The sequence below is a fragment of the Pelophylax lessonae genome (assembly GCF_965119305.1).
Source record: "Pelophylax lessonae genome assembly, chromosome: 11".
Lineage (NCBI taxonomy): Eukaryota > Metazoa > Chordata > Amphibia > Anura > Ranidae > Pelophylax > Pelophylax lessonae.
In genome coordinates this window covers 164,429,637-164,453,374 of record NC_138778.1, presented here as the reverse complement: position 1 = coordinate 164,453,374, position 23,738 = coordinate 164,429,637, and the positions used below count along the sequence as shown (strand labels likewise).

The following is a 23,738-nucleotide window of genomic DNA, read 5'->3' as shown; positions in this document are numbered from 1 at the left end:
TCTTCTCGTGTTGTACTACTGCAGTAATCTGGGTGAATTTTGATCATTGTTATCTTGTCCTTTTCAATCACTAAATTTTCAATAAACAATTCCTTTCTTGTTCATGCAATCAGTTGTGTTTGTGTTGTTAATGATGCACACATTTTTTTTTTTTTTTTGCCAAACTAAAAAAATGTAAAAACAAAAAATGTCTAAATACGCTTTTATATACAGTATATGTAAATAAATGAGTGTCCACAAGGCACTAGTGGGCCAGTGCCTAGGGCAGCAAGACTGGAGGAGGCAGCGCCTAGATTGAGAATTGATTGTCCATCCAGACATTTGTGGCTTAATTGAGCAAGTAGGCTAATGGTTGTTATAAGGTACATGTTTTAGTGAGAGTACCTGCAAAATGTATGCTGATGTGATCGGCCTAATAAGTACAGTAGGGTTTAGTTAAAATATAAAATTTAAAAATAACTATAAAAAAAATAGATAAAAATTAGGAATAAAATGGAGAATAAAATTGTTTCCATCTGCAATTGAAAACCCCCATTAAATTATATAATTTTAAGATAATTGGATGGCTTTTCGGTCCCACCCATGTATATACTGCAATGTTTTGCTGTATATGTTTTTGTTTGTCCCTGTTAGGGGGGCCTAAGGAATTAATGTAACCCAAAAAAAAAAAAAATGTTGTATGACTCTTGGGCTGCCATATGATTGTCATTAATTTGATATGAAGCAGTTTATGAAGCAGTTTATGTCTATATCAATGTTCATACCATGGGGACTCATAGTGCCTAGCTCATATATCCAGCATGTCTCATTTTGTGACACAGCTTTTCGCATGTCAGTGACCCTTCAATTCCTCTCTGTTTTGTCAATATCATAAAACCTGAGCAGGCTGGAGTCTCTAATGTGGTATAATCTAAAATGGTTGGATAGTTCTTTAAAGCCCTTTTTGATATTATTAAGATGTTCCTGACTTCCGGTTCCGGCGCCCATGACGGTGGAGTGACTCTCCCGGCTTCCGCTGCACCCGCCGCTGATCTGCCTGCAAAGCCGCTGCCGGAGCCCACACCGAAGGAAACAAACTTCGCCTCTATCACCCTTCATATCGGGTGAGTCCCATGGACCATTTCTTAGAGCGCCAGCGCTCTAAAATTCACCCCAAGCAAGTCGACCGCTTCAGCTCCTCTCACAGGCTCTGCTATGGCTGTGCAGCACATGCAGCCAGAGAGAAGGGGGTGAGTGCTCCTGTCTCACTCCCACCACACACAGGACCAGCTCAGCCACAGTCTGCCCTGGCTACAGGGGAACTCTCTATTATACCAAAAGATGGCAGAGGCTGTTGCTGCCATCCTGTCACTCACTATTAAAGCCATCATAGAGGCAGCAATAATGCAGGGGCTGACACAAATACAAAAAGACCTGGCCACACAGAAGCAGCAAATACAGGAGGCTGAGCAGAGAATCTCATCCCTGGAAGAGGAGGCCCTGCTCGATAACAGGGACATAAACCACCACGAGCAGGTGCTCCAAGCTCTCCAGGACAAAATTGAGGATCTGGAGAACCACTCCAGGAAAAACAACCTCCAGATTATAGGAGTTCCTGAAGAGGTTCAAGGGCAGCTACTACTGTTGGACGCCCGCCTCTTTCCCTAACCCTTGCTCCATGAGACTCTCTTCTAACTACCAGTTCCTTGGGTATAGATCTGATTATTGCTGGTTCCTATGGCCACCTTGAAGGTAATTTCCTGGAATGTGAAAGGCCATAGATGCCCCAACAAAAGAATGATGGTACTTCCTCACCTCAAACGTTTGGGAGCGGACATCACTCTCCTGCAGGAGACTCATCTTGCAGAGGGCGATTTGCGCTTCCTTGAAAAGTCTTGGGTTGGGATGGCGGTGGGCTCTCCGGCTGTGGGCCGCAAGGCCGGAGTGGCAATTCTGCTGCACAAAAACCTCCCCTGTGAGGTTATTTCAAAGGTACAGGACAATATGGGGCGGAAGGCATCGGTCAAAATACAACTACCGTCTCGCATGCTTCGGATCTCGAATATATACGCCCCCACTCCCTCCTCAGTCGAATTTAACCGTGACACTTCGACATGGCTACTGCAAGACACTACCCCCTTCCACATTGTGGGGGGTGACTTTAATGATGTGATGACAATATTTGAAGACCACAAACACCGCAGAACAAAACGTTGCGACCACACCTCCGGACGGCAGGTTAGAGAGACCCCCTTACACTCTATGACCTCAGCACTGCATCTGGTGGACACGTGGCGACTCTGCCACCCCACCGACAAGGAATTTTCCCTTTTTTCCCCACCACAAGACTTTATGTCAAGGCTGGATTACCTATTTGTCACTCAAGAGTTGATACGCCACATCCAACACACAGATATTCACAACATTGCCATCTCTGATCACTCCCCAGTGTCCCTTACTCTCTCGTTGGACCACTCTGCCACTACCATTAGATCTTGGAGGTTCCCAGGATTCTTGGTAAACAATGATGATTTCCAGCATCATGTCTGCTCATCTTGGGAGGACTATGCTCTCTTGAACCAGGAACACTCCAACGAACCCATCCTCTTTTGGGAAAGGGGCAAGACAGTCCTTCGGGGCAGTATCATAGCCTACCTCTCCTCCTATAGGAAGGCACTCATGTATAACTACTGACTGGCTAGCAATCGTTTACACAAAGCCCAAATGAACCTACTCACCTCTGATGCACCTGACCACACAACCTACTGGCAAGAGGCAGTTTGACCATTGAGGGGAACAACTTGAGACTTCAAAGCGCTCTAGCTACATGGCAACACTTTTCCGCCATTGAAACAAGCCGGGCAAACTCCTCGCCAGACTAATCAGGGGCCCACACTGACCGACTCACATATTGGCACCCAAGGATGGGTCAGGTAAACTACAACACTCCCCAAAAGCAGTGAGCAATATATTGGAACATTATTAAAAAACCCTGTACAGCGAAGACCCAGTCGACTTTGTCAAGTCTCAAACATTCCTGGACAAACTGTCCTTCCCCACGCTCTCTAACTCCCAATTGGCTGATATCAACGCTCCTATCTCCTCAGAGGAAATAGCAATAACCATAAAGCAAATAGCATCTCACAAAGCCCCCGGTCCTGACGAGTATTTGGCAGACTTCTTTAAAACTTTTAAAGACAATATTCTACCCACTCTTACGTCACTTTATAACACCATGTGGCAGGAGGGTACTTACCTCCCTAATGGCTCCCAAGCATACATAAAGCTACTGACAAAAAAAGGTAAAGACCCCACAATGCCGGGTTTCCTTACTTAATAGAGATACAAAAATTTATAGCAGTCTTGGAACATGCCAAAGCCAATCCCTCGACCGACCTGGCTATTGTTATTCTTGATGCCGAAAAGGCCTTCGACAATGTCAACCTTGACTGGATGTTCCTGTCTCTGACTAGGCTGGGCTTCTCAGGCAGAATCATATGTTTTCTGAAAGCGTTATATGCCTCCCCCTCTGCTCGCATCTTGACGTAGATGGGCATGACTGACTCGATCCCCCTTTATAAGGGTAGGCGTCAGGGCTGTCCCCTATCCCCGTTGCTGTTTAATATGGCCATGGAACCACATTCCAGGTATCTATCTACCCTGGCGCCTATTCACGGTGTGAAATTGGGTGCAGAGGAATTACGAACAGCCTTATTTGTGGACGACCTCCTGTTGTTTACATCCCAACCTCACACCGACCTCCCCATAATATGCTCACTGCTGGAAGACTTCCGGTCCTTCACTGGTCTGAAGGTAAATTTCGACAAAAGTAAAGTTCTCCCCCTGACCCAATCTGTACTGAATCATTGGGACCCCTCCCTCCCTTTGCCGCTAGATTCTCACCAAATCACCTATTTGGGTATTAAGATTGGCAGACACCCCTCATCTCTATACCAACTGAATTATGTGCCATTATTTGAAAGGATTATTAGAGAGCTGGAACTGTGGATGACTCTACCCCTGTCGTTCTTCGAAAGATGCCACCTGGTCAAAATGGTCAGCTTCCCACGTATACTGTACCCCATACAAACTCTCCCTATCCTTCTTAAACACAAAGATTTAAGCTTCCTAAACAAAGCCCTCACCAAATTCCTTTGGAACAATAAGAGGTCCTGTATATCCATGACCAAACTGTATCTTACGAGGAACAATGGGGGAACTGGCCTGCCCAACCTCAGGCTTTATAACCTAGCTTGCCTTCTCCATTACGGTATGGATTGGATTACCGAATTTTCGACTTATTCTAACTATTCCATTGAATCTTCTGTGGTATCCCCACTACTGCCCATCTTCAGAATCACTTGCTTATCCAGGACACGCTGATAACCTGGAGCGAGATAAGGAATCGTCTCGGAACACCGGCCAGGATTTCTAAACACCTCCCCTTACACGGCAATCCTATGTTCAGTCAATCCATGGAGTATGCAGCATACCAGCTCTGGGAACAGAAAGGCCTCACCATGGCTCACTCTATCTTCAGGACTAAAGATGCCTCTATAAAGCCTTTCCTGGAGCTAGCCAAGGAATTCCACTTACCCCAATCGCACCAAATCTATTTTCACAAAAACAGTATCATACATTAAATCGTGCTCACCCAGCCTTGCCAAAAGCTTTAGGAAAACCATGCTGGGTGACATGATCCGACGCAAGACTTATTCCATATCTGATCTATATAAACAGCTTCAAGTCCACACAAACAAACTCTCTGTTGAGACCCTCTTTGATAAATGGAATGCTGACTTTCCCCTAGACAACTTGGCTCAGAATATTCTGAAAGGATATCTTAAGTTGAATAATTGTGTGCTAATGGAAACATGGAGGGAAACACAGTTCAAATTGATTCACTGGGTATTTATCCCAGCCCTCTACACCAACAATCCTGCCTTCCCTGCAATCTGTCCCCAGTGTGGCAAGGTCAAACCCTCGCTGGCGCATAGATTCTGGTTCTGTCACCCCATCTCACTCTTTTGGAACCAGGTGGTGGACTTTATACACTTCATTTCTGATATTCATCTGGATAAGTCGCCCCGATTTTTGTTATTTGGGTGCAAAGTTACCCCCATTTCTTCTACTAGGTCAAGCAAGAAACTCAACCAGATTCCTCGATGGATTTATCTTTGCACCTTAGCAGCTAAAAGAGCCATTCTGAAAACTTGGATCTCCAACACTCCTCCTACCGTTTCCATGTTACGAAATGACCTGACAGCACTCCTATACTTGGAAAAAAACTATTTAGAAGTTAGATGGTTCACCTCTACTAGTACATTTTTCAGTAGATGGCGTTCATTCATGAAACAGACTTTCCCTTCTGAGGAACTGAAAGCACTGATGTCGTCCTTCCAATACACGGACTGGTACTTGCAAGCCTCAATAGCCAATACAATAGGAAAACTCCAGGTCTAAGGTGCTTCTCCGCCGTCACTAATTCCAGAAGGAACCCTATAATAGAACTCCACTGTTCTACGTTACCTACTCTCATGGACTTACCTTACCCCCTCCCCCCTCTTACTACTCTGCTTTTTCTGCTTCCCTTGGGTGTCTCCCCCCCCCCCCTTCATTATTTTTCTGTATAGCATGTTTAATAGCCAGTACAGAGTCATCCCTCTGCAAATTGGTTGACGGTCTCTTCCTGTTCCATGCGAGTCTGTCAACCCCCCCCCCCCTTTTTCCATTACTACCCTTCCCAGCGTTATCTAAGGTGATATCTGTAATGGTTGATTGCATTGCTCTTACTCTTATGTTTGAAAACTGTTATGTCACCTACATATGTACCGTCCGATATTTCATTAATAAAAATATTATTTAAAAAAAAAAGAAGTTCCACCACCCTTACTGCCAACTTTCGCGTCGTGCCGCCCACATACTGCTGGCCACACGGACAGGAGAGCAGGTAGGTGACATGTGTACTCTTACAAGTGATACATTTTTTAATCTGATATTGTTTGTGAGTGCCATTAGATTGAAATGTGGTGATCTACCTGCTTCTCTTGTGGCATTGGCTACAAGAGAAAAACCCTTTGTGGTCAAGGAATATTCCCAGTTTTTTGGGGGGATTCGGTACATTGTGTGCTAGCTTATCAATTAACAATTATCAGATTTGGTGATTTTTGGTACACAAACCTTGGTCTATAAAGTAAGATAGTGGTTAATGTGTGTGGTCCCTCAACAGAAATGGCCAGTGTTTGCGTATCACTTTTTCAAAATCTCAGTATTACTTTTTGTAATCTTTGAGAAAAATGACCGTATGGTCTTCTTCCTCCCTAGGTAAGTGTTTTTTGAGGTTCAACTCATGTATGAAATTTTGTGTGTCTATGATGTCCCAAAATCACCAAAATTCCTATCTGGGGCAAATTTAACTCCCAGGTCTAAAACTCTTAATTAACTTTCTGAAAATGTTGCTCCACTCAAATGAAAAATGCCCTGTCCTATTTTTCTTGCTTTCTGTTTGCTGTGGCCTCCCCTTCACGCTCTATATGTCTTCCCACCCCTGCTACTCTTGTTGCCGGGGGGGGGGGGGGGGGGGTACTGCCAATTGTTCCCTCTTCCTCCTCTCCCTCTCCCATAATTTTGTCGAGCCCTTTCTCAGTGTCCACAGGAATGTTGGGGGTTCCCAGGAGATTCTCATAATTTTTCCTGAGAAAATCCCTTCAACAGGTTCAACATAACCATCCGAGTAGTAATCTCCTTCATATGCATGGTCCAATGAGCGATAGCTATTGTAAGTTGGCACATTGTATTATGTATTATACATTGGGGGTCTGTGTTTTATATGTTTGGTTGGTGGTATATGGTTTACCTGTTGGGCCCCTACCTCCCGACGGCTGGGGGTTCTGCTCTTAACCACTTGCCTACCGCCGCACGACTATTTACTGTGGCAGTCAGCCCCGTACAGGCAAAGTGACGTAGTACTACGTCGCTAGCCTGAGAGCCTCTAGGGGTAGAGCGCGCACCGCCGGAGGCGCGATTCCGCCCCCGTTCATTCCCTGACATGTCCGCGCATGTGACCGGCGGCCCTGATGTCCGCTGGTCACTCGCGATCTCCCGGTGGAGAGGGAGAAAGGCAGGCAGCTGATGTAAACAAAGCCGCCTGTCATTCTCCCTGATGTAACTGCAGAGATCATACGATCCTGCTATGTAGGATCGTATGTCTCTGTGGTTACATCACTAGCCACACTCCTTTGCAGTTAGAAGCATGCCCCTAGGGACACATTTAATCCCTGCATCTCTAATAAAGTTAACCGCTTCCCTGCCAGTGTCATTTTTACAGTAACAGTGCATATGTATAGCACTGATTACTGTAGTAATGTCACTGGTACCCCCCAAAACTGTCAAAAATGTCAGTCAAGGGTCCGATCTGTCCGTCAAAATGTCACAGTCAAACATATGTAGTCACGCAAACATATGTAGCAGATAACAAATTGGCCTAAAATGTTAAAAAATTTAGATTTTTACATTTTATTTTTTGGGAATTTCATATAAAAAAATTAGAAAAATATTGTTATTTTTCAAAATTGTTTCTCTTTTTTTGTTTATAGCACAAAAAATAAAAATCGCACAGGTGACCAAATACCACCAAAAAAAAGCTCTGTTTGTGGGAAAAAAAGGACGTCAATTTCATTTGGATACAGCGCTGCACGACCGTGCAATTGTCCGTTAAAGTCACGCAGTGCCGAATCACAAAATAGGGCCTGGTCAGGAAGGGGGTAAAATCTTCCAGGGCTTAAGTGGTTAATATTATCCCTTCTTGATGGGGCAGGGGTAATGTGTGCCAATTTAGTTTAGGGTTCCCATAGTTTTCTTCTCTCTATATAGGGGAAGCCCTGGCCTGCCAAGTGGCATCTGTATCGTCAAACAACCTTAGCTTTCAGCATTCATTTCAAAGGACCAAAAGATGTATTTCAAGGTGCTCTTGGACAGCTAGGTTTTTCAATTTTTTTTTTTTTTTTTTTAGAATAAGCCCTGAAATTCTGTGAAATTCTGTGGAGAACATTTTTTCCACTGTGTACAACCAAACCTTGCTCTCATTCTTAATAAACTTAAATTATGGCCATGCATTGGGACAGGGGCTTTAAATGGCCAACTTTAGCTTTTCTGCCAGAAATTAAAAACTAGGGGTTCTGATCTATTCTGCTTAATAACTTAACTTTAAAGCCTTCTAAAAATAAAAAAGAATACAAAGCACATCTAGAAACATCTTAAACATGCTTCTTTCACTGCTCAGCTGTTAAACAGTGGTCAGCAATTCCCTATTCTTGCTCAGCACAACCTGAAAGCAGATCCTCTGTCCTCTACCTAATTTCTGAACAATTTGCAAGAACTTCCTCTGAGCCACAAGTTCTTGAAAATGGCCTTTTCATACTCCTACCATGTCTGAGTTTTTGCTTATGCAGATGTAATTGCTACCACATTCTTCATTTAGCTCTTTCAGCCGTAGTTCTTAAAGGGTGTTTCTGAAACCGAAGCCTTGGATGTGAGCCATTTAGACTCTATAGCGCAAAGACATCCTTAAGAGTCCTGTCATTCAATATTATGATATATCTCTTAGTGTGCCTTTAGTGCTATTTACCATACCTTAAATGCTAAGGCAGCTTGATGATTTATAGCCAATGCCCCCCAACTTTACTCATGACACTGGGTAAGCTTTATCAGAGAGGTTCTCATGGGCACTCAAAATAGGAATCAATTGACAGCTATGCCTATCTCCCTAAACAGTGTCCACAACACAGGTTCTCAAGTAAGATAATACAGTAAGAAATATTTTGAAACCTTGACTCTTTATTTTATAGAATAGAGAAATGCTATTATGACAAAGAAACAACATTTGCCATTTGGAAAGTGCACAAGCTACCTAAATAGATAAAAACAGAATACTGAATACATTGTTTGGGTAGTACCTCGCACTTTAAGACTGTAGTTATATTTTTCAGACATGCTTGATCAAATTAAAAAGAAATTTGATGTATTGTGTCCAGCTTTAGATCAACTGCATACTGTGATTAAATGTGTCATTAGTTTATGATTACAACATAACATTTTATAGTGTTTTATTTGAGGTGTGTTCAGCCAAGTCTGTCAGCTTTTCCTTTATTGTTATATATTTTTAGGGTGGAGAGAAAAAGTTTCTAATGATCTGGACAGCAATAAATTAATTATTTTGAAGTTGTTTTACAATTGTATAATGTTTCCCAAGCAGATTACAACGTTTAATGTTAAATCATCATGTCAAGCATGTAAAGCAGTGGATAGATGAGCAGTCAGATATTTGTACACATTAAAATTAGTAATTAATGTTTTGAGGCACTCCCAGTCTTCCATATATAAAGGAGCCGAATGAATGGAGAATATATTGTAAAGGACATCCACTTAGAAAAGCTTACTTTTAGGTCATCTCTACCACTCACAACCATCATCATGAGTTTCAGCGGGCACTCCTCTGCTGGATCATACCATGGAAGCTGCCATGTTGGTAGTCATCTGTCAAAGATCCCAAGCCACACGTATGGTGCTCATTATGGAGATTCTTCAATTAGCCATCATGGAGGATTCCACTCTTCTCACCACCATGGGGGTTCTAATCATGGAGGATCCCATAATTTACATCATGGCGGCTGCCATACTTTTCACCATGGAGGCTCCCACAAATTCCATTCCACCGGTTCTCATAGTTCTCATCATAGAGGATCCCATGCTACCCACCATCAAAGTTTCCATAAAGTCCACCATAGCAATCACTATAGAGCTCCCAGTGTACATGGAGGATCAGGAGGCAAAGGAATCTCCATATCCAAGCATGTTCATGGAAGTGCTCACAGCGGCAGCCATGGAAGCATTATTAGTCATCATGCTTTGTTTAGTGTCAATGGAAAGGAAACCATGCAGCAATTGAATGATCGCTTGGCTTCCTACTTAGACAAAGTCCGCTCATTAGAGCAACAGAATGCCCAGCTTGAAAGGAATATCCGGGAGTGGTATGAGAGGAATCAGCCCAGCACTTTACCTGACTACAGCTGCTTCTTCAGAATCATTCAAGAGCTTCAAGGCCAGGTAAATAAATGAACTTGTCTACATACGTGGTGAAATAATTGGGAAATAATTTTCACACAGATTCTTTTTTTTTTTGAACACTAAAACTACACAAATATTGTAGTGATTAAATATTTATGTTTTTTAAACTCACCCTGACACCAACATATTTAAAATATAAAAACAGATTAGGCATATTAGGCATCTAAAGGGAAACCTGATATAATATTTTATACAGCACCCGAAATGGGTCTCAGTGCATTTTGTTCACAGTTTCTGGCACTCTGATGAAGACATGTACTGTACTCAAAAAAAAAATCATGATTTTAGGACTGTATGCATCAAAGGTATTAAAAGAACTAAGACTCTGCATTTCTAAGATGAACAAGTATTTTCTGTACTTGCAGAAACTGCTGTCAGACTAAAAAGTGAAAACTAATCACACATCTAAGGGTTCGTAGACAGTAATATATTACATTTTGTTTTTAGGTTCAGATATGTTTTAAAATAGCAGCCATTTTAGACTGAGAATACTCTATAAAGAATTATACAATAGCGTCCTTCAACGGGATTATTGGACTGTGCACAGTAAAATATTAAAGTGATACTAAACATTGTTCCTTCTCTTTATGTATATTAATGATGGCACTGTACAGTATGCAGCAGGTAGTGGTTCACTAAACGGGACTTACAGCGGGAGAAATTTTCCAATCAATGTCATTAATTCTGTGGGGCACAGCCCGTCTTTCTTATGACTTGGCAACAGCTGATCTACACAATCTCAGGCTGTAGCAGGGACACACACAAGGAGGGAGAACAGCAGGATCAACCAGGTTTTTTGCAGTATACAGAAAACAAATCCCATAGTGACTGTTATGGGAAAATGCAGGCATGCTACATTTTTATGCAGCACACTGGATGGCACTGGAGGTCACTTCAGCACACTGGATGGCACTGGAGGACACTGCAGCACACTGGATGGCACTGGAGGTGTACTGTGCTGTGCAGAGACCTGAATGATGTGTATACTTTGTAGACTTTAAATAAAGTTACGAAAAGGTAAACAGTGCCTTCACCATTGTCACAACACATATACCAGCTGAATGCTTGAAGGGAATGTTTTACCATGTGGCTAGTATATATGCACCCTAAGTCTTATTACAGTGCAAGCTATAATAGATGTGTAGCAAGGTACTTTAATTAATACAGAGCAAAGTTCAGTTTAATACACTCTTTAAAATGATCCTTTGCAATAAAATATTAACAATATTATTTTCCAGATTTCCTCAACTTCTGTGGAAAATGCCAGGATTGTATTACAAATAGACAACGCTCGTCTAGCAGCAGATGATTTCAGAAACAAGTAGGCCTTTCTATATTTCATGTTTTTCATCATTATTATCATTATTACCATTAATTGTCTTTGTCTTCCTTTTGTCACCAGGTATGAAATGGAACGCCAGCTGAGAAGCAGTGTTGAGGCTGATGTAAATGGACTTCGTATACTCCTGGAAGAACTGAGCAGGGAAATATGTCATCTACAGACACAAGTAGAAAACCTTCAGGAGGAGCTGCAGCTAATGAAGAGGAACCATGGGGAGGTGGGATGCCTGCTAACCCTTTTTCGAGCTAAATGTGTTGTTACAGAGCAGGTGTAAATAATGTCAAGATAATAATGTCAAAATCACTTTTGCTTTATGCTGCTTTGAGGTATGCTGCCTTCCTGGCCGATCTGTGGAAAATTGGAAACTTTGACACCTTTTTTTTTTTTTTTTTTTTAAATCTTTTTATCTTTTTTTTACATGTCAATTAACTTAAATTGTCTCAGAAAAGTCTCAAACTATTCTCAAATGCATCTAAAAACCCATTAAATTTGGACATTGACATAGGCCCGGAAATCAAGTCAACACAGATCCTAAAGCACACTTTATGGAGATCTGCAGATACTGTATTTACCAATCACACAACTAGTTTCTAACATTTTTACTTGCAGGAAGTCAATGCTTTGCAAGCTCAGCTGGGTTCTAGGGTCAATGTGGAAGTGGATGCTGCTCCATCAGCTGATCTGAATAGAACCTTGTTTGAGATCAGAGAGCAGTATGAAAATCTAATGGAACGGAACCTGAGAGAGGTGGAAACTATTTTCCGACAACGGGTAAGTCTTTTTGTAGACTGTAAAAATAACAATAAACCTGAAAAATTGTGTGATAGCTATCTATTCATTTCTTTATATTCTAATAAACAATAAATATTGATGAGAACATGATTGGGTTTAATGCTCAGTTGCACTGTACCATCTCAATCTTCCAGTTACACTTAATATCAGGACCACTGCTCTGATACAGAGATCTTCAGAGGTTTGCCATACCCCTTGCACAGTCATAACTACTCTGGCCAGACGGCCACGCCCAAGCTTCCTGATCAGGGATGTGAGTGTTTATTGGAGCACTGATGCAACTGGGATTCAAGGCTGTTCTTTAAGGACACAAAGGACAAAATGTGGCATAACTTGATAAGATATTAAAACTAATAGAAAAGTACAAATCAACTTAAGTCTAGCTACTGTATATTAAAAATTAGTAAATTAACCTTCTTTGACTTTATAAACTTTTAAACTTTTAAACTTATAAACTTTTACAAACTTTCTATTCATATAGACTGAGGAACTGAATCGTGAAGTTGCTTCTGGTTCTGAACAACTCCAGTCTGTACAAACTGAAGTCATTGACTTGAGACGTACCATCCAAACATTGGATATCGAACTGCAAAGCCAGCTCAGCTTGGTAAGTATTATTGCCAGCAAATTAAGAAAGTTTGTATCAATGGCCAGTTGCTGGTAGTTTAAGTCTGTGAGCATCTTCAGTTCATTCTGCAAAGACTAACAGTATGTACTGTAATTACTATTTTTTTTGTATACAATCTTTCTCTATATTTTCCCAGAAATCAGCTCTAGAAAACACCTTGGCAGAGACAGAAGCCACATTTGGAGCTCAACTCGCCCAGTTACAATGTTTGATCAACAATGTAGAGTCCCAACTGGCCCAGTTGCGATCTGACCTGGAACGTCAGAATCAGGAATACAAGATCCTGATGGACCAAAAGACTCACCTGGAGATGGAGATCGCCACCTATAAGCGCCTATTGGAGGGTCATGATATCCAGTATGTATTTCACACAGGACAAGGAACTTAATATTCCTTAAAACATGCAGGCCTCAATTTTATAGCAACACCTATTTACATGATTCTTTTAGGAGGAAAGAAATAATGTTTATATCTGAATTAAATTGCTATAATATTCAATCAGCTACCAGAATAGAAAAATACAATTTGGAGAACAGCTTCATTTTAAAACCAGATAATTAATCAAATGTTCATATTTTGTTTATCAAAATATTATTTAAATCAAGACATACAGAATAGTCAGAATACCATATATTAATTCATAAATCTTTACTGTGTTTTTTAAATTTCAGCACTTCAAGTCAAGGTTTTCTAGGAGGCAGTCAAGGTATGTAAACATATATTGTCCTAAAGTGATTGCAAACCTATAATTTTTTTTTTTTTTTAATACCAAACATGTCATATTTATCCGCTCTGTGCAATGGTTTGTGTGTCCATAGACACGTAGAGTGTGGCTTGTCCCCACCGTCGATCGCTGCTCGCGGATTGTGATTGACAACAGCAGGAGTCAATGGCTCTTGTTGCTGTGTCTGAATCCATGAGGGAGAGAGCCGAAAGGCCCACTGCTCTCATGCACAGGGCTGGTATAAGTATAAGGGAGGGCTTGGGGCTGCACAGAGAAGGTTTTTTTTTACCTTAATGCAGAAAATGGCCAAAAAAAAAAACAAAAAAACGTTTAGGCTTTAAAAACACTTTAAATAGCAGAGCATGAACTGTTAGAAATTTGTTTAAGAATGTAAAATATGGGAAACATTTTAACTATTACTTGGAAATTAGTGGCGTTTAGGACCCCATTGCAGATCCTTTAAAGATCCACCCCATCTATATGATCTCCATCTTAATGACATTCATTTACTGATACCCAATACCAATCACTTTAAGCAGCTATCATAAACATTTATTTTAGCCAAATATATTTACAAAATGCTATCTGAAATGTAGCCAGATATTTCTAGGCCCTTTTTGCTAATGAGTTCCAGGGCAGTCACATTGTTTACTGTAAATTTTGATATGTCCCTGTATATGGGACAAACAGCATGCAAAGTGGCAATATTATGAATGATTAGACAGCAACCTGCTTCCCTTCTTACAACAGCAAGGTATATGGGGCAATCTCTGCTAAATTAGGGTGTAAAACTCCCATCATTTTATATAAAAGCAATTGTAATATGTATCATATTATTGTTCATAAAAACTACAAAAGTCCAAAAATCCACAGGAAGGAATAGTGAAGGAATAGTGTATCAAGAGAGCACTAGGTGGGCAGCTCCTCCCAGAGACAGGAAAGGATCTCTTTAAGACAACAAAAACACACAGGGGGTGCCTCTAAGTGCAATATTTATAAAAACTTTAATGGAGCAGCCAAACACTCAAATGCTCCATAAGAATGTGCATATCCAGTAGTATCAACAGCTATGAAAATGTGGAATAGTCAGAAACTGATTCTCTCTGTAGACAGTTGTATGCATTCACGATACTGCAAAACATAAAGGACTAACTACTTTTTTAAATACATATTTGAGAGTTTGTTTTCTCGACTTTTAAACTAAATAAATACATTTCAGGTCTTGGGGTACCCCTGCTAAAATCAATATATCTACAACTCATGGTTCATAAACAGGTTTCTAAACTTGACTAATTATGTAACAATAACAATGATATTGGAATATGGAGGATTGATATGAGAAACATAGACAATTTGCATCCCTTTATAATGTGACATAGATCTTTATTAATTTTACCTATTGTATCATTCATTTTCAGGATCTCACCACACAGTGAAAGTTCACCATGTGACTATCCCCACTCATCATCAACATCATCAAAGTCATCATCAACATCATAATCACCATAATGTATGCTAATGTGATTATGACTCTTCTGGAGAACCCTATGGATAATAGTATTATCTTATCTCTAGAAAGTCTTTTGGTGTCTTCCTCTGTCTTCTTCTTATGTAGCCTTCAAAATCTGCTTCACCTAGGCAAAACTTTGGGATGAGACATGAACTAGATCCACCAAGATACGCAGTAGACACAACTGAAATTATGCAAGGTTTAGGATTAGGTAGATATGTGTTCATCTTTAGAGGTTGGTGGTAAACTATTCAAGTTTACCTAAGTTGTAAGTTAATGTTAAGATGTTGATTCACGTGTTAAAAATGTTATGGAGGTCTGGCCTTTGGACACCTTTTAAAGATCCAAAATGAAAGAAGATTTTTCAGTGTACCCAACATTTTTTTAGAGATTACATTATGCTAAAGCATAAAATTTTACTTTCCATTCACTTTTTTCTTGGGGCACTTTTAATACTGCTCGGGCCCATTCTCTCCATCTTGTTACAATAATGCATTTTAACACACAGATGTTGTGCCAACACATAGTACAATCTGTTGCATAGACATTTATTGTGCAGCAGCAATGAATGGCACCCCAACGCATGAACAGAATACATCTATGCTATAGCATGAGGCAGTATACCACATGGTACGATATGGGTTACGTCATGCCTTGGAGAAAACTCTGGAGCACAAGCATTTTTAACTGCTTTTGGGCCCATTTAGAACAAATAACCTGTGGTAATGGAGTGCACCACAATGCTCTAAAAGTGAGTTGAGGTGTATTTGTTACTGAAACACTTTCAAGCGTAAACAGGCCCTTATGGTATATACAGTATATACAGTTGCAAGGAAGTTTGCTTAACTCAAATGTGAGCTGCACCATAATCAGTCATTTTGATTTACAATGATCATATGCAAATTGTGTTAGAATATGAACCAGTCTCATCAGTATAGGATAGAATATGAATTTATGCTGAATATTCCTTCAGAATGTAGTTTCCTAAAAAGACCAAAAAACAGCACCTTGAAATTTGCCCATAGTATGTGAATGCATATATAAAACACATTATAAATTCAAGTGGAACTCTAGTTTTCTGTTGTGACTTTAGGGAGTTTTATTAACATAATCCTGGGCAGGTTTTAATAAAGTGTTGTAGTATCAGTTTTATAATCATATGTTATGAAACTATTTGTATTATCTACCACTGTACATAATAAAGGAATAATTGCATGCAAGAATGCAGATTTTTATTGTAGTGGACATACTAAGCCCTAGATTCTGGTTATTTAGAATGTGTTAGGAATATTGTGACTATATATACATATACTGGTGTTGTACTACTGCAGTAATCTGGGCGAATTTTGATCATCATTCTCTTGTCCTTTTCACTTACTAAATTGTCAATAAAACAACTCCTATCTTCATGCAATCAGCTGTGTTTGTGTTGTTATTGATGCACAGGTTTTTTTTTTTTTTTTGCCACGCTAAAATAATTAAAAAACAAAAAATGTCTAAAGAGGCTTTCATAGAAGTGCCCACAAGGCACTCGTGGGCCAGTGCCTAGGACAGCAAGACTGGATAGGGACAGCGCCTAGACTCAGCATTGATTACCCAACTGAACATTTGTGGCTTAATTGAGCCAGTAGGCTATAAGAGAAAGAGGGTGTAGGGGATGCTGAGAGGAGTGCAAGACTCTTTATAGTTGAGGAAGCATATAAATCAGACCATATGCTACCTTCTTAGCCCATACTAGTGGTAGTTTCTATTAAATAACACCATGACATAAAGGTCAGTTATAAAAGAGCATTACCATTCAGGTGTGTCCAGAACAGCTTGACATCTAGCTATGGAGCTGACAAAAATACGATCCAACTAAACCAGTATGAATTATTGAAAATCACTACAGTATGTGAAAAATAAATTTGGTTAAAAAGTGTAATATCTATCTAGTCAAAGTGATCAAAAAAATACTTAAAGATTTTCTGAGAATATTTCACATACAGTGTATCCAAAGCAAATCAGCCAATTATATTTAAAAAAAAAAAAAGTAAATTTAGGCCCCTAATAATTTCCTGAATTAGTGGTCATGTTATGCTCTGGACTGCAGAGTGGAAGGGCTCTTCTTTGGGTATCCACGTTGTTACCTGTATGATGTGGACACTTCCCATTGACTGTCCAGTGGCAGAGTTCCATCAGGCTCTAGAAGACTGCAGTAGCATACTGAGGGTAGTAGGCAGTAACAAAACTGCTAATGGCGATCCCAAACTACGTTATTTATCAGCGTATAACACGCACAGCCGTATAACGCACACCTTTATTTTCTGAGGGAAGTTTCAGGAAAAAAACTTACATTTTAAATAAAGAACTTTGAAGCAAAATAAGGGTCAGTGCCCATCCTCACCAGTGCCCATCCTCACCAGTGCCCATCTGCAGTCTCCCCATTGCCCATCACTGCAGCCTGATCTGTACCCATATGCAGCCTCACCATTTCCCATGACTGCAGCCTGATCTGTGCCCATATGCAGCCGCACCATTACCCATCACTGCAGCCGGATCTGTGCCCATATGCAGCTTCACCATTGCCCATAATTTCAGCCTTTTATGTACCCAACTATAGCCTTGTCATTGCCCACCATTGCAGCCTGATCTGTGCCCATATGCAGCCTCGCCATTGCCCATCATTGCAGCCTAATCTGTTCCCATATACAGCCTGATCTGTTCCCATATGAAGCCTGATCTGTGCCCATATGCAGCCTGATCTGTGCCCATATGCAGTCTCACCATTGCTCATATGCAGCCTGATCTGTGCCCATATGCAGCCCGATCTGTGCCCATATGCAGCCCCACCATTGGCCATTATTGCAGCCTGTTCTGTGCCGAATTACACAGGGGGATCTCCTGTTTACTCTGCATTTGCAGTCACACACAGTCCCGCCTCCTTGGCCGGCTGTGAGTGGCGAGTAAACAGGAGATCCCGGCTCTGTGTAATGCGGCGGCGCTCGCTCCCCTCTGAGGCAGCCAGGTACAATATTGCCATCTAACACGCACACATGATTTGCCCTCTATTTTCAGGGGGAAAGGTGCGTGTTATACGCCGATAAATATGGTAATTATAATAGCTTCCAATAAAAAAGTTTGATTTTCATGTGGTTTAAAATGGTCCACCCAACTAAAGTATAGATTTAGAAGAACATTGCAGCTGAAATTATTAGTAATTGGAAGTAACTACAAAAAAGATCTATGTTTCAGATTATAGTTCCCATATCTGGGATAAAAAGGTTCTTCCATTCCACTATGTTTCCATTGGGATTGACCAGGTTTTATGCTTTGATGCCAACTGAAAGGATGGCATTGGGGGCTTCATACATTACTGATTTTTATGCTAAGGGTTTCATTGTAGTGACAGGGGTCTCTACAATCTTCTCAATTAGGTAATACATTTACTTTATTAATTTTTATAATGTTAAAGTGTTTCTAAACCCACAACAGTAAAATCAGTCAGTATATGCAGTAAAGCATGCTTGTTATACTCACTGTGAAATCTAAGGGGTTAATCCTCTGCATTGTGTAAAAAGGGTGTTTGATCTAGGCTTCTCTGATCCTTCCCTCCTTCCATTGACTCCTAATAAATTATTGAATGGTCTCCAACTCCTTAATTTCCTTAAGGAGATCCGTCAGCCTCTGGTTGTAAGCCCTACGCAACCTGGCCGTTTGTTGGATGCACACCCCTCGAATGAAAGCCTTGTGCGCCCCCCACAGTGACCAGGGGTCCGAAACCGAAGGAGCATTAATGTTAAAAAACTCTGACAGTTGATCCCCCACAACCTTGCCCGTCCTCGTGTCCTGAAGGACCTTGGCGTCACATCGCCAAATGGAAGTCCGTTCCCTGGGTCCGCCCTCCTCCAAGACCATCTCCACAGCCGCATGGTCAGACCATGTGATGCTTCTGACAGCCGAGGAGGAGACCTTACCCAGTAAAGGGAGATCCGTCAAAAACATATCAATACGTGCATAGGAACGATGTCTGGGGGAGTAGTGGGAGAAATCCCTTTCCGAGCCATGCTGGCACCGCCAAACATCGTAGAGATGTTCCCTGTGGAGGAGGGATTGCAAAGAGAATTGTCGCCCCCGGGCGGGCACCGAGGTGTCAAGCCCTGGGTCGACCACCGTATTAAAATCCCCACACAGAACCAGATTACCATACACATTAGCAGTCACCTGCCTAAGCAGTCTCAAGAGAAACCTCTTCTGATGACTATTCGGAGCATACAGTACCACAAGAGTCATAGGAAGAGAGTTGAAGTCCCCCTGCAAGATTAGGAACCGACCCTCTGGGTCGCTGGTCTGGCCCTTAAGGGTGAAGGCCACAGTGTCCCTAATCGCCACCAAGACTCCCCGCTTCTTCTCCGGAGCGTTGGCAAAAAAAAGATGTGGAAAGTTCCTATGGGAGAACCGCGGTGGCTGGGCGGCCTTAAAATGAGTCTCTTGCAGGGCAACTACATCAGCTCGACTGGTACACAGTTCAGTCCACAACGAGTGGCGCTTAACTGGGTGATTCAATCCATTAACATTCAGAGAGAGCAGTTTAATGGTCATGGTGGGTGTCTCAGGGGGAGACGGTCAAGCTGGGTGGAAGCAAAGTAACAGAGCTCAAGGTGCAGCAAGATGAGGAGCACTGGAACCAACGAGGTGTTCAGGTAAGCAAAAAACAATCCACTGTCGGAGCAGAAACAAGGGGAGGAAGGGAAAGGAACAGACGAAACGGGCAGAGCCCGAACCATAAAAAAAGTCCAAAAGCAGGAGGAGCCTGCAACAGGTAACGAGGGGCCAGGAGGATCAGGGTCATCATAGGCCTGAGACTATAGTGGAGTCTGTGGGAAGACACTCTCACCTCCAGACGAACGTTGTGCCGAGTTGGAGCGTTTGCGTGATGCTACTTGCCATTCACTGGGGACGGGCGTCGGTGAAGGAGCCTTAGAGGGCAGGGAGGACGAGACCGGGATGATATTCCAGCGTCGCAACAGAGCCAGTCCTTCCTCCATGGTAGAGATGGTGACTGTAGACCCATTGTGCGTTATTGACAGAAAGGCCGGATGCTTCCATTTGTGTGGAATGTGGTGATTACGGAGGGCCTTAGTCACCGTGGCCAGATTCCTTCGCTTCTGTAAGGTGTGCCTGGACAGATCGGGAAGAATCTGAAGTTGAGGGTACTCTCCCGGCATGGATTGCAACTTCCTGGATGCCATAAGCACTTTATCCTTAGTCTGAAAAAAATGGACACGTAGTAATACATCCCGAGGCAGGTCCTGTGCAATAAAGCCGGGCTTGGGTATCCTGTGTATCCTGTCTATCTCAAGCTCAGCTGCTGAGAGAGATGGAACCAGCGCAGTAAAAAGGGTCTTGGCCATTTTTTCTAGGTTTTGCGGCAGCACCGACTCAGGGACACCTCTGAGCTTCAAGTTGTTCCTGCGAGACCTGTCCTCCAGGTCCGCAACTTTGTCCTTCAACCAGGAGATGTCCTCAGAGTGGCTATTATGGGCAGCCACCAATGTGTTCAAGGATAGTGAGCACTTCTCCATGGAGGTCTCCACAGCATCCACCCGCTCCCCAAGATGGCGGACCTCGCGCCGCGTTTGGGACATTCCCTGCACCATGTCGGCGTGTAAGGAGGTCCACAGGGATCTCATCATGTCCTTCAAAAGGGAAGCTGACACCTGCTGGTCTCCCTCTGGGAAGGCCGCAAAGGGATCGGCCATAGCTGCAGGCTGGGTCTGGGTTTGATCAGGAGTAGCAGACATGTCCATGTGTGCACCGCCGTAACTCTCAGGGGGAGAGGGGCCCCGGCGTGGTTTTTGTTTGGCAGGGCTATTGAAAGTCGGGGATGGCGGGGTCGAGGAGCCCGAGGAATTCCCGCTATCGGGATTTGCTACTTGCCTGAGCGGCAGAGGTCCATCTCCTGGCAGGCTGCAGGATCGCTCATGCGGAGGCCGTTGTTGCTGAGGCGGGCCGGCGCCATGTTGCCTGGGACCGGCGGCGCTGGATATAAGAAATCCGTCCATCCGAGCAAACTTGTGGGCTCCCTTCTTGCCCTTCGCCATCCGGGACACCACCAGTAGGTATACAGAGGCGAGAGGGTCGTTCCGTGGGGTCAATGTAGGCTGTAGTCTCGAGTGGCCGACGGAGCTGCAGGACTATGCGGCCATCTCCAGCGCCGTACGCCACGCCCCTCTGACTCCTAATAAATTATTGATAACACAGAGTCTATGGAGTCAGGCTGCACATGCTCAGTTTGGTGTGTATCGCTAGAGAGTTTTTATTTATTTTTTTTCTTGGAAGGATGCATGTGATCAGCATAGGTCCAATCAGCACTGTCTAGACAGTGTGTCAGGAGTCTTGTAGTCTCATAGGTCCGTCAGAAAACTCCTCCTACAATCTTTAACCAGTGCTTGGCTGGACACTGATAGAAGTTACAAGGCTGCTATATACTGCTGATGAGAAAAGGTATTTAGCAGTTTATATTTACAAAACAAATTACTAATTGCATTTCCATGTTCTGTGTACTGTGGGAGATCAGATATAGTGAACGCAGGGTCCTGGATTTAGTAACACTTTAAGTCTCCTAGGGATCACAAGGAGAACAGGCTGGGCAACTCCGTTCTCACTCCACTTTACTTGCCTTGGACTCCAGTGTTTCCTAGGTTACTCCTAAGCATTTCTAGGTCAGTTGGGAGATGTAATACTGGCAACATGTTTTGGGCCTGTGTGTTGCTATAGATATTTTGAGGATTTTATAGCATATGTATTTGTTAGATAGATTGCATAGTTAGATTTTTCTTAAGATCACATGCTGTGTTAAGAAGCAAGGCTCCCCCCCTCCCCCCCCCCCACTGATTCTTGTTATAGGTATATCTGTCAGGCTTGTGCTGTAGTCCTATAATTGTAATTGTTTGTATGTACAGAATTTATGTTTAGTAAAAGCACATTAATATACAACAGAGGTCTGAGTTTCCTTGGTTATTACCGCAAGAACCTTTTAAAAAGATGCAAGAAAAACATTTGGGGGCTTGTGCCACGATTGCCGCTAAAACTCAACTGAATTAGACCCTGTAACGGATCTTTGTACCCCAGCTGGGCACATCCGCCGAAACTGTGTCTCCTGTCCTCCAAACGCACCCACAGCCTGCAGAGAAGCCATATCCAGCCCTTAACCCCTCAATCACGAGACAATCCATACAGGTGTTGAGTGTTAACCATGCAGAGCTTAAACTGTTTATTACATTCCAAGACAACAGTTACACAAAGCTAAGGGGCACTCCCCTTAGCCCTGCAAGGGGGGGGGATGAGACAAGGACCAACCAACAACCAATGAGAACTGAACATTTGTACATTTGAAACTTGCAGTCTTAATACACACCCCCTGCGGAGAGATGTCTCCAACTCAGACCATTGTCTGCCATGAATCCACACACTTAGACACAGAAACAGGAGGGGGGGGGGGATGGGTTGTAACATTACATTACATTAACTCAATGCCATGAGTCAGTTGTTCAGAGGATGAATAAAGGGAAAATAAAATGCAATGTCCCAAACTCATAAGAAAATGACACAAAGGGGTTTACAATCCAGGGACAGGGTGATCCGTCACCCATAGTGACGGCTAGTACCGTCACAGACCTGTTTTCTGTGGTATGTTGTATAGCTTGTTCACACACCTGATTGTCTAACAGCAAGCGCTATATTAACCCCTTAGGGGGCTAATTATCTCCTCTACTTTTTAAACTATAGCAGCTGCTTAATAACACGCTTTTATCACTTGACACCAAATATTTATTTATTTATTAAAATAAAATACACCGTTTTAGTAATTTATTTAGGATCTCTCCAGAGGCGCGAGGATATATACCTATATAGTATATTTTTTCCACATGTTGTATAACTTGTGTTAAGGAAAAATGCTGCGTACACTGTTTAGGAAGAATAGGGCTGCAAAGGTTTCTGGTGTCCAGGAGGAGAAGGCGTGCACCCTACCTACCTGGGCCAGAGATAGTCAGTGGATGTCTGTTGCAAAGGAGCTGGCTAGATATGCTTCTCCTTTGAACAGAGTTTAGGGGGGCGGAGTCTCTGATCTTTCCTCCGGTTTTAGTCTCAAAGGTTTTGGGTTAAATAAGGGAAAGATTGGAAGGAAGGGCAGTTGTTGTGTTTGGTTTGCACTTCCTGCTTGCTCTATATATCGAATCTGAAAATAGGAAAAAGGCAGATTTAGAAATAGACTTGCTGAAGGAGCAGCTTGCAGTGGCATTTAGATTGTAGGGAACTCAAAGTTAAACCTGCAGTGGCTTTGAAGTGTGTTCAGACCACGGCAGGCAGAGCTGAAGGTTTTAATGAGCAGTGTGAAGCCCTCATAAACAAGTCTAATGATGCCCTAACAAAGGAAAAAGACCCTAAGCCTGTAATCAAAAGTAGGACGTGTGCCACTCTTACTTCTCATAAGCGGGAAGCTGAGGATATGATCAGATGGAATAGCCAAGCTGAGTCAGATAACAAGAAGGCAAGGCCTATGGTCTCCAGACACATGTAGACTGATTTACTTAAGGTAGAGGTACCTAGAGAGGAAATAGATGGGATTATTACACCAGCATTGCCTAAGAATTGG

General features: G+C 42.4%; 1 protein-coding gene across 1 annotated transcript; it reads left to right on the top strand.

Moving 5' to 3' along the window:
- Positions 1 to 9,369: 9,369 nt before the first annotated feature.
- LOC309566815 (keratin, type I cytoskeletal 19-like) lies at positions 9,370 to 15,393 on the top strand (the record flags this gene model as incomplete). Its single annotated transcript, XM_082272131.1, has 8 exons — positions 9,370 to 10,083; positions 11,343 to 11,425; positions 11,507 to 11,663; positions 12,056 to 12,217; positions 12,720 to 12,845; positions 13,003 to 13,223; positions 13,538 to 13,572; positions 15,009 to 15,393. 8 exons carry the CDS (start codon positions 9,370 to 9,372, stop codon positions 15,107 to 15,109), a joined length of 1,599 nt encoding a protein of 532 aa, XP_082128257.1. The 3' UTR covers positions 15,110 to 15,393.
- Between the last annotated feature and the right edge of the window lie 8,345 nt (positions 15,394 to 23,738).